This window comes from Xyrauchen texanus, chromosome 14, assembly GCF_025860055.1.
Source record: "Xyrauchen texanus isolate HMW12.3.18 chromosome 14, RBS_HiC_50CHRs, whole genome shotgun sequence".
Classification (NCBI taxonomy): Eukaryota; Metazoa; Chordata; class Actinopteri; order Cypriniformes; family Catostomidae; genus Xyrauchen; species Xyrauchen texanus.
Genome location: NC_068289.1, coordinates 36,211,357 through 36,223,381, shown reverse-complemented (window position 1 = coordinate 36,223,381; position 12,025 = coordinate 36,211,357). Strand labels below are relative to the sequence as shown.

The window sequence follows — 12,025 nt, the reverse complement described above, 5'->3', positions numbered from 1 at the left end:
ATTTTTGCTGTTTCAAAATAAACAAGGGAGAGGTCAACATTATTTTTTAAGGTAATCAACATTATGCGTCAAAGGCTGTCAATTGATCTTAACTCTTCTTGAAGTTACAAAAGAACTAAACTCATGGATGACAAAAATTAAAGAGAGCAGATGCAAGTCTACTAGATAACTCAGCTCTAAAGATTTTGTCCAGTTGTTTGTCCAGTTACCTGTTGATACACAGCAGCTTTGAGAAAAACAATCAATCTCTCTTTTATCTTATTAATTAACTATTTCAAACATACCCATGTCTACAGACACCTTATAATAAAACATGGTAAAAAATCTAGAAATATACAGCTCACACTACAGTACTACAAGGTCTTCATTAAACATGCACACAGTTTCCTCCATATTAGACGGTTTAGAGTTTTCAGATGGTCCAAATCCACTTCATTGCCCCTCAGTGGACATATTATGAAGGCACAGATGGGCACAGCATTCTTACCAAGTTTCACCCTTGGGCAAACACAGAGTGGCAGTGGCCGAAACATGCCCGGTCATTCAACCCTGAGAGATTGTGGCTCATGTCACTGTCACTTAGACCTTTTCTGTGAGTCACTATTTTGGGGAGACACTCGCTGTCATCCAGGGGTGAGAAAGCATTTGGGTCCAGACAGATTGAGGCTGTGGCATGGGTTATACAATATGCCCCTCCTCAGGGTGTCCTGAACACCCCAAACTAAACCTTATGTGACCTCTGAGTGCACTTCAACTAGGAAAGATCTCTGGAAATATACATGTTTAACAAAGTTCACCAATAATTAATCACAGTAAAGCCATACCAGGCTCATTCAGACTTGATAAACTAGTAACAAACTTTGAAATTATGTGATTTCATTGGTGCTATTAAGTCTCATTAGTCACCTCTGAAACGAGTTCACCCAAAAATTAAAACATTGTCATAGTTTTATGCTCACATAACACATAAGGACAAAATTGCATGTTGCAATTTCAGATTTCCGTTCAAAGGTAGTTGGTAATGACTCACTTTAATGCTAAAAAAAGCACCCAAACGTGTCTTAAAAGTATACCTGCGATCATTCTGTATGTGGAACAGACTGAAATTTAAGTTAGTCACTCTCAAATTAAATCAAATCAAATAATTGACCAACTTAAAGTCATTATCCACTGCTATTGTATGGAAATCAATCATCGCAAAAAAAATTAAATCCTTTATCCTTTTGTGTTCTGCAGAAGAAGAAGAAATTGTTATGGGTTTAGAATGACATGAGAATGAGTAAATGACAGAATGTTCATTTCTGGGTGAACTATTCCTTAAAAATTGGTCATATACTACACTGTTTGCAGCACTTCAATTTCCCTGCGGTCCACTTAAAATGTTAGTCAAGATTCCTTTTGCCAAAACCCAAGTTACTGGCATTAATTTAGTTTCACATGATCATTATATATTCACTCTTTGAGCCTTCAAATTAGTTAAACAGGCAGTTTCTGCTACTATACCTTTGAAGACAATCTTACTTTACATTAAATCAAAAGTGATCTCATTCCAAATACACATTTAGTTTTTTTATATTTTATAAAAATAATAACAGTAAAAACTTGATCCTCCTCTACAACTACTTTCAGATGATGTCACAAATTCCTGTTGAAACTCCTCTTTTCCAAACCACCTGACTCCATTCTGGTATGTAACGGACAGTTTTTATTATCCAATCTCTACCTGTATATTGCTACTCATTGCAAACCCTTTCTTTTCTTTTATCTTTACAAAAAAACTTATGTTGTCCAGCAGATCATACTTTGAAAGTACAACAAATATTTTTTCCATGATATGATACATGACCCCTTTAAAATAAAATGTTTTGATTATATTTCATCTCTAAATCAATTTCTCAATAACAGAAACTGGCACACTGTCCCCAAGACACATAAAATATAGCAGCTAATTTATTCCAATGTCACTTGGCACCTTTCATTTTATCACTGCAGTGTCCCGCTCCAGTCTGCAGTGTTCAATAACTTCAAATTCCCTCCAGTTTCCTCTACACTCCTTTCTGCTGGCTGATGAGATACTTTACTCTGCACTACTGCACTCTGCCACAAGCCAGACATAAACATGTCTCTCCAACATGCAGCTTGCAAGAGATGACCCAAAATCACAGGAGTGCTTGCATCAAGGGCCTGCCCACATCGCTCCTGCGGTCTATTCATCATGGAAAACAAACCTCCTACAAAGCCAGTGTGCCTTTGTCTTAAGATATAAGAGGACAATGACAATTGTGCATGTGGCTATACATATAAATGGTGAGGTTAAAATGTCCACTTGTGTAAATATGTCAAATTATTTAAATATTATATATAACTTATTCCTGTTTTTCAATAAAAATGATAATATCAGCATAGTAATTTGGGTGAAAAGTTTAAATGAATCATTCAGAATTTCTAAGACTTGTATTTATTATGTCAACCATTTGCTATAAAGACAGCATGCACTTGAGCTGGCACAGATTCTACAAGAAATTTGATGTTATCCCAGCATGATTTGAGAATGTTCCAAAGAGCATCTGTTGTGCTTCGATGCATGGAAATCTTTTGTACAGAGGTGTTAACATGGTAAAGGTTAAAAATGTGTAATTTGAATAGTGACCTAGAAATAGAGCAGAATCTTAAAGATATCATCTACATTCTACCTCAGAACTTTTCTTTGTTTTAAATATTTAAAAAATACTAACCCCCCTAAAACTCCCAATTCTTGAATTCCAAATCACTGTGGAATTTTGAACACCACAGCATTCTATGTTACCTTCCAATCGAGATATGATCAAGTCAGTCCAAGACAAGTGAACTTTGCTAACAACAATTATTTGAATCCATTAGCATGGGTATGGTATATTGGAATATGCAGACAAATTTACCACTGTGTATGACACTACAGAGGACAGTTTGCCTACGGGGGACAGAATTGACCCAAACAGCATTTGAGGAAGCAGGATGCAATCAGATTGAGCTGATAGAATTTGAACTTGCCTGCCCCCCCTTTGGTTGGTACTTGATGTTTTCGATGGAGCCGATCTTTGATTTAACGTTCTTGAGGTCAGGCAGTGGCTGGTTAAGGACACGCAGCTGTTTGGGGGTTGTCGCGGGTGATTTCGGAGGTGTGCGGATGATGGCCACTTTCTTCTCCTGGGACAGCAGGCTGAGAGATCTGGGGGTGCCCGGGGTGCGAGGTGTACCCGGGGTACGGCAGGAGTAGCTGGGAGGGGTGCCAGAGGTGATGGCCATGGAGCCGGGCGTGCGTGGTGTGGAGGTGCCACTGCGGGCCGAGCGGGATCGAGCAGACTCTGTGCCTTTAAAAAACAGAATTAGGATTTTAGGTTAAATGCAAGGAATTAACACAACAAAAAGTACAGCACAACCTCACCAAACATGCAATGAGGTCCAAAAGCCACATTAAAAATCTGTGCCCGTATTCACAAAAAATCTTAAGTCTAAAAGTAGCTCCTAACACGAAAATTTAGCAAATCATAAAAATTTGTGGTGTGTCACTACTAATTCTAGGACTCGTAAACTTTTCATCTTATCTAAGAGTAATTCGTGAAGCTTTTTACCCTCAAAGTAGCTCCTAAACCCTCAACAGCTTAGAACTTCTGAGGACTTCTAACTCCTTAAGATTGACTCACAAAAGATCCGAAGCATGCTGCTTTCAACAATCCACATTAAAAACAGTTTTGGCCATCCATCAACTGAATAAACAAACTATATATAATATGCCCTCTCCAGGCCGCACATCGTCTGACAATTCATAGTGTTTTTGCCTGTGGAGGTGCGCTCGCTGTAAAGAAAGGCGGGCTACCCGTTATTTTGATGCTGTTGGCAGGATGCATGATTGTTTCATTACATCAACACAGGATGAAGAAATGTTGATCAACCGAAAAAAAAAAAATATCTGTCTATCTGTCTGTCTGTCTGTCTGTCTGTCTACTCTATGTATGTATGTACACTGGCGGCCAAAATTTGGAATAATGTATAGATTTAATTCACCAAAGTGGCATTCAACTGATCACAAAGTATGGTCAGGACATTACTGATGTTACAAACAGCACCATTGCTTTTCGAAAAAAATATTTTTTTATCAAATCTAGACAGGCCCCATTTCCAGCAGCCATCACTCCAATACCTTATCCTTGAGTAATCATGCTAAATTGATAATTTGTTACTAGAAAATCATTGGCCATTTTATCAAACACAGCTGAAAGCTATTTGGTTTGTTACATGAAGCTTAACATTGTCTTTGTGTTTGTTTTTGAGTTGCCACAGTATGCAATAGACTGGCATGTTTTATGGTCAATATTAGGTAAAAAATTGCAAAAAAGAAACAGCTATCTCTAGAAACTTGTCAGTCAATCATTGTTTTGAGGAATGAAGGGTATACAAGGCTTGAAATTGGAAAATATTTTTTGTTTTTATTCAAGGCTGTACACTACAGTCTCCAAAGACAAAGGACAACTGGCTCTAACAAGGACAGAAAGAGATGTAGAAGGCCAGATGTACAACTAAACAAGAGGACAAGTACATCAGAGGCTCTAGTTTGAGAAATAGACACCTCACATGTCCTCAGCTGACAGCTTCATTGAATTCTACCCACTCAACACCAGTTTCATGTACAACAGTAAAGAGAAGACTCATTGGGCCTTATGGGAAGAATTGCAAAGAAATAGCCACTTCTGAAAACAAAAAGAAAAGGTTAGAGTGGGCAAAGAAAAACAGGCATTGGACAAAAGATAATTGGAATTAACCCCATTGAGCTTCTATGGGATCAGCTAGGCTGTAAGGTATGTAAGAAGTGCCAGAAAAGTAGTGCTACAGGAAGTGTGTGGTGAAATTTAGTAACTGGACAAACTGACAGCTAGAATGACAAGGATCTACAGAGCTGTCATTGCTGCATGTGGAGGATTTTTTGATGGGAACACTTTAAAGTAGTTTAAAAATTATTATTTTTATTCAAATTATTATTATTATTATTATTATTTTTTTTCAAATTGTAATAGTAATTTTGGTCACACTTTATATTAGGTGGCATTAACTACTATAGGTAAGGTTGGGGTTAGGAGTGAGTGAGTGAGTGAGTGAGTGAGTGAGTGAGTGAGTGAGTGAGTGAGTGAGTGAGTGAGTGAGTGTCCAGATTCCTGCTTGTGGAAAACAGGACAGCCCCCTCCCAACAAATATTGAATTGACATATCCTTGCCTAGGCGCAGATCAATGCGAAATAGAGGGTGCATCCGCATCAGTAACCGTTGTCACCTTGTACATTTCACCGGCAGCAATTTTTCTCAGTGTGCGCTCATCTTTCAAGAGTTTATCATAAAATGCAGAGCAGTCCAAAATTAAGATGTACGATAAGCATTGCCTTCATGACTGTTACACTGAGTTGAGATATATCCGGTGTCCATGCTACATACATTAATGAGAACACAAGTTCCTCAGATGCAAATGTCCCAGGCAGGAATAAAACAAACTCCCCGACTTTGGCCAAGACACCGAAGTTGATCGTCTTGCTCTCCAGCTCATGAAAACATCTGTCCATCTCTCAGACATGGCCGTCTTGTTCATGGTCCACTCAGTGATGTGACAAGTGACAATGTTTTTTGCTCAAGCCCACTCATCAAAGAGTGTGGTTTGTCAATCAAACTGAGAGCAGGGATTCTGGAGTAGAAGTGTTCGAGGCTACTCTGAATGTCTTTCCACTCTGAGATGTATCTCAGTAGGGCCCACTCAATTTTTCTGTGTTCTCCAATGAGCTGCTCCAATTTTGGAGGTAATTTACCGATGTGGAATAAAATGTTCTGACTGCACAAAATAAATCATCCGCTCACATTTCACCAGCTTCAACCAGGGCATCCAACTGCTTTTTAATGTCAGAGGGTATGAATGATTCCTCCAGCCTAGCCTACAAGACTTTTCTCAGGTCATGAACGTGCAAAGCTATGGCCGTGCACAACAGAATGATAAGCAAAAAGTCCTTCACCTGCATGCACCTTGTCAGATTCGGAATTTTTCTTCTCAAAAGAATTCGGCTACACTTGGTGCACGATGTCGGTGTGGTCTCCATGGGCGATGGAAAAGCGAGTTTCACAAATCTCACACTTCACTTTACTAGGCTCTGTCTTTGACTCCTTTTTTAGAAAAGTAAACTCTTTTTGAAGATCCTCATTAAATGAACATGCACGCTTCTTCTGTGTGCTCTTTCAAACTGACTCTTCAATCAGTTCACTAACTGGATGTCTATTGATAGGGGATTGTGATAGGATAGTTTAATCCAATTATGTACTTCAAATAAAATGGTGTGGTTTTACAAGCCGTATCCTTGGTTATCTTTGATTAGAATACTCACGTGACTGAGAAAGCCGCATAGGTGATAGAGAGGGGAAATACAGGACAAAACATATTTTTTTTCAGAATAAGTCGGGACACTAGAAAAAGTGCTTGAATACGGGACTGTCCTGGGAAAAACAGGACATCTGGCCACCCTATTTAGGGTGGCCAGATGTCCTGTTATATATATATATATATATATGTATATATATATATATATATATATATATATATATATATATATATATATATATATATATATATATATATATATATATGTATATGTATATGTATATATATATATATATATATATATATATATATATATATATATATATATATATATATATATATATATATATATATATATACAAAATAGGTTTTAAGCAAAAAATCCTAGCTAGGAACTCTTTGGAGAACTCCTAGTGGTAAGAAAATAATCTTTGTGAATACAGGCCCTGGATTTTTTCATATAAACTTGGAAATGTTTTTATTACTTTTGAAAATGTTTTAATAAAAGTATTTTCACTAGTGGTCTCAGACTTTTGGACCCCACTGTATGTGAGGATGACTTGCATATCAGTTTACATACATTTTCTCACATAGAACAAATAGATGATGATGACAAAAATGGACAAAGAAAAAAGGTCACTTAAATGTATAAAAAAAAGATCACTTAAGTGATCACACATACACACTGAAAAACGATGGAAAAATGTATGATGGGCACAATGTAAATAAAATGTATAACAATGCATATGAAAATTATTTACCCTCGTTATACTTCTTCATTGTGTTAGAGAACCTTTAAAGATGAGTGGTAAACAGTTCAAAAGACTACATGCAATACCAAAATATGATGTTCAAAAGGGGTGAAAAAATTATATTGGCTTTGTGGCTCATGCTGACTGTATCCTCACTGAGAACAGCTGGTGTGAAATATGAGGATAAATAGGGTAAAGAGTGAAATAGTGGGGACAAGTACTCTTTACCTGTCATGCTAGCAGACCTGCCTTTCCTGTGCTCTGCTTTGACTTCAGTATGGAATGCTACAGAATAGAGCGGGAAGGAGAGGAAAGAGAGGGCTGTGAATATATAGTTAAAGAGCCTGCAGAAACTGAAGTAGAGAATTTACAGAAGTCCCATATCCCGGATATTGAAAATACACCATACTGGAGTAAAAAGGGAAAAAGTGGGGAAAGTAACTGAAGAATAGAGAGACTAAAACAACAAGAAATATAAAGAAAAATGTTTGGGCAGTAAAAAGGTATTTACCCTCCAAAGGTAGAAATGTGTCAATTGTGCTATAGCATTTACTGTATACAGCTGTGGGTATATTTATATAAGGGGCAGTGGTGGGGCAGTGGTGGGTCTGTGGTTAAGGCTCTGGGTTACTGACCAGAAGGTTGGGGGTTCAAGCCCCAGCACCACCAAGATGCCACTGTTCGGCCCTTGAGCAAGGCCCTTAACCCTATCTGCTCCAGGGGCGCCGTACCATGGCTGACTCTGCACTCTGACCCCAGCTTAGCTGGGATATGTGAAAACTAATACATTTCACTGTATATATGCAAAAAACTGTGTGTATAATGTGTGACCAAAAAAATAAAGGATTCTATATTTGCCAGGCTTATCAGTATGGGCAGTGCTGGTACCGAGTGCTGTATTGTCTGGAAAAGTAATCTAATCAGATTGCTTTTAGATGACCTTCTTCTTGTTTGCTGGTATTTTGACTGTGGATCAATATCTGAGAATTGATATGATTTGTGTGTGTGTGTGTGTGTGTGTGTGTGTGTGTGTGTGTGTGTGTGTGTGTGTGTGTGTGTGTTTTACTCGCAAGTTGTCTGTTTAAGAAATTAAAATTTTATTTCTGCATTATACAGTTTTTCTCAGTCGCTTTGGTACATTTCTAGAATCATCCTTAACATTTGTAAACCAGTAAGTGCATTTCTCGAAACAATTCGTACAAACAGCACCACACAGTGGATTACCAGCAAAAGCCTGTAACTTGATCAAAATCTTTAGTTCATCTCTCAAATTAAATATTTATGTCATTGAACATATGGGTGCCATCAGAATGACAAGTCCTTGTGTAATTCTTCACAAACAAGATTGTTAAAATGCTTAGTCATGTTGCCATTATAACAGTGTACTCCGTCAGTATTTCCTGATGTAAACTATGGCTATGGTTTGGATGACAATGATTGAAAATGCACAAGGCTGCACTTTTTCTGTATTTTTCTGTTCAACAGTACAAAGTTACACATTAATGTATGTGGGATATTGATTGGAAGGGATTGGACAGAATTCACATTTATGCTTTTACTGTTGGTCTGCCAACAAATTACAGTACTATGTCATTGCGATACAGAAACAGGGAAAAAAATACAATCAATTCAGGACATATTTACAAAAAAAGTCTAATAGAAAATATGATTATGACAACTGGTTCAACCATTTTGCAGAGAACCAGTATAATATATTTTGATCAACATGACATAAGCAATTGATAATGTAGGAAACAGCAGACAATTGTACATAATCAATTGCATGAATGTACCAAAGCATTGGCATTTTGCTGAAAAGAATGAGAAATTGCTTTTCTGATGTGCACAAGTGACTTTATGATGTGGAGGTTGAACAAGTAGTTTTGAGAATTTCAATTGTGATCTGAGTAGCAAAGCGAGTAAGAAAAACTGTAAATGGCATCCATGTGTAGTAACAGATCAGACCAGTTATATTTGTGAATCCAAAAAGTTGTTAGAAAAGCAAAAGCGCATTCATGTACATGTACAAAAGCAATTGGTGGAACTAAAGCAAATTTTACCGCACTTATGCACTTGGTTCGGCATTTAAGTGTGAATTACTGCTCCAACTTTAGTGTAATAATGGCTAGTATCAGGTTTGAGTGTCAAATCCTTGATTTTTGTAATCTGATAACCTAATCCAGATTACAAATAATCGTACTACCCAGGGCCCCGTTACCCAATAACGATCTTAGCAGATAAGAGCATTTTCTATGAGCAATTTTATGAACTTTCGTTATTTTTATGAGCGTTTCCCAAAACAGCACTAAATATTAACATGCAAGGATGCGCTGTCACTGTCCATGTGACAGTGCTGAAATGTGTCCATATAGTGCTGTTCGTCATTGTAACTTCATTATATTTGTGCATAATTTTCAATCATTTGTAATTTTCAAATATTTTCTTTAATATTCAACCTAATTAACTACATATTTAGATATTGTTTTTAAAATAATTTTGTGCAAAACAGTCCTCATTTCATTTACACAATCTTTGTAATATTTTGTTTCACAAATCCTCTCGATATAGAAGCTTCCAAGATTAGTGAAGACAGTGGAGGCCCTGTGTATGATCCTGCTAATTATTCAATGGAAATTACGAAGTTCAATGTGTTATCGCGGAGCATAAAATAAGGAGATGGTTGGAATATGTGCTTTAGGGACATTCACCAATAAAGCAAAGGTCTGCTCTTTACTCCCAAAAGTGATGAATTTGAGAGCAATGCTGCATGTGCGGTGCTTCACAACTTGTAGTGCTGGCAAGAGAGCTTTTGGGTGTCAGAGAAGAAGAAGAGATGAGGATAAAAGTGTCTGCCAAATGATTAAATGTAAATGTATTTTACATTTTTATTCTTTCTCTAATATTAATGTATTCATTTTTCTGCCTCAGTCATGCCACCACTTTGATGTTACCAACTTGTGCACACAAATAACATTATTTGTTTACTAATTAACCTATTCATCCTATACATTAGACTATCCATTAAACGCATTTTATTATTATTAATATTATTAGACTTGTCTATTAAATGAAGATAAGTAAAACACATTTTCTGATATTAAAGTCTCAGCATAAAGTGTACCTATTGGTATTTAAATTGCATGAAGTGTAATTTCACGATTGTCCTGCAGGTGTCTGCATTAGTACTGGTTTATGTCAATCAAGTTTCAAATAAAAAGAAAAGAATAATCATATAAAATGAATCTTTCAATTGTAAAATATTTTATTGAATGTATTATCCACAAATAGGCATAACCACATTGTTATTTAATATATAAATAATTTTTCCCTTTAACATTACCCATTAACATTACCATAATGTCATACCACCCACCCATCAAGAAGTATGGGCATAGACAGGGATATAGAAAGAGTGCCTCTTACACGTGGGCCTGCGTGGTGCTGTGGATCCAGAGCTGGTAATGGAAGTGGAACTCTCCTCGTGCTCAGCTGTGCGTGAACGGCGGGTGAAGATGGAGGCTGGCCGTGGCAGGGACGACCTCTTCTCCGGGCTCCGAGAACCACCATCCTGAGGAAAAAGTAATTAATTATATCAGAATTGTGGTAAAATAATTTTGGGTTCAGGTGATGGAATTACTGAAATTACGAGAACTTTTTTTCTCTATGGCAATGGTTTAGTTATTTTTACATGATGTCACAGTGGTCAAGTTGGAGCTTTCATTTAATTTTCCATTTCAAACTTGTAAATACAAGTTCTACGAAGATATGAGCGGTTCTAACATGTTGGAATCTCATAGTTACGGTAATTCCGACATGATGTAAACACAACATTATTCATAATTGAGTTAAGTTTACACTTCAATGAAGTGGCTTAAGTGTTCTTTGCAAAGTTCTAGATTAGTTCTAATCTTGAGCTGAGGAAAACTGTTATTCTATATCAACCTTGCTCCCTGCTTACCTTCACTACATGTATGTTTAGTGATTCTTGTGGGCCCGCTGAAGAAGGGCGGGGCTCATAAAGATCCGCCTCAACCAATGGGCTCTTTTTATGGGCTAAGCAGGCTGAGTTTGGCCGGGCTGGCACCAAGGCCGCTGCCCGCATTTTAGAGGTGCATGGTATCTTTGTTAGTGTTGTTGGGTTGGAGGTCTATGATGAGAGGATGATGAAAAATGGAAAGGTGAACGATTTATGCACAAGGAAGATAACCAAAACATGAAGATATGTAAGGAATTATGATGAAACCAAAACATGAACAGAAAATGATATGAAATGTATCTTTAACCAAATAAAACGACATTTGATAATGTGACCACAGATTAGGAGATTCAAGGTCATTTATCAAAAAAGTTAATGCATGAGCAAAAGAAGATGGACATGTTTAGTTTCTATGAATATAATGTTAGTACATGGGCAAAGAAACTTCTTGAGGGGACACAGAAATGTATCACTTTCAAAGGAATTGTTCATGCAAAAATGAAAAATCTGTCGTCATTTACTCATCATTACCTTCATGTTCATACACATTTGCTGTTATTATTTCCATGGTACACATGCAGAAATTCAAAAGAACTTCAAAACATTCACCCTTTGTGTTCCCCTAAAAAATAACAGCATGTAGGTTTGCAACAACAACAACATGAGGGAATAAATAATGCCAGTACTGTAATTATGGGGTGAACTATTCGTTTATGGTTAAAAGAAATAATAACCAAAGTGAACTTGTAAAATGAACATAATAAAGAGGAGATGGGATGTATAGACAATGCAAAGAAAGCAGGCAAAGGAACTGCATAAACAGGCTCCTTCTCATTTAGGTACAGTACTGTATGTCTATTATTTTTATTAGGGAATTAGGCATTACTTGTGTCTAGAAGTATGAACATTA

The 12,025-nt window shown here is 36.9% G+C and overlaps 1 protein-coding gene across 9 annotated transcripts in view; it reads right to left on the bottom strand.

Annotated features, from left to right (window-relative positions):
• Positions 1–12,025, bottom strand: part of map2 (microtubule-associated protein 2) — a 146,459-nt gene that overhangs the window by 15,038 nt on the left and 119,396 nt on the right. For 7 of the 9 annotated variants that reach the window (XM_052141783.1, XM_052141784.1, XM_052141788.1 and 4 more), the window contains 4 exons: positions 11,098–11,286; positions 10,563–10,707; positions 7,368–7,424; positions 3,031–3,350 (listed from right to left, as the gene is read on the bottom strand). In XM_052141783.1, the coding sequence (XP_051997743.1) occupies positions 3,031–3,350; positions 7,368–7,424; positions 10,563–10,707; positions 11,098–11,286 (711 nt within the window). The remainder of the gene's footprint in view (positions 1–3,030; positions 3,351–7,367; positions 7,425–10,562; positions 10,708–11,097; positions 11,287–12,025) is intronic. The other 2 variants (XM_052141785.1, XM_052141787.1) reach the window with 2 other exon arrangements.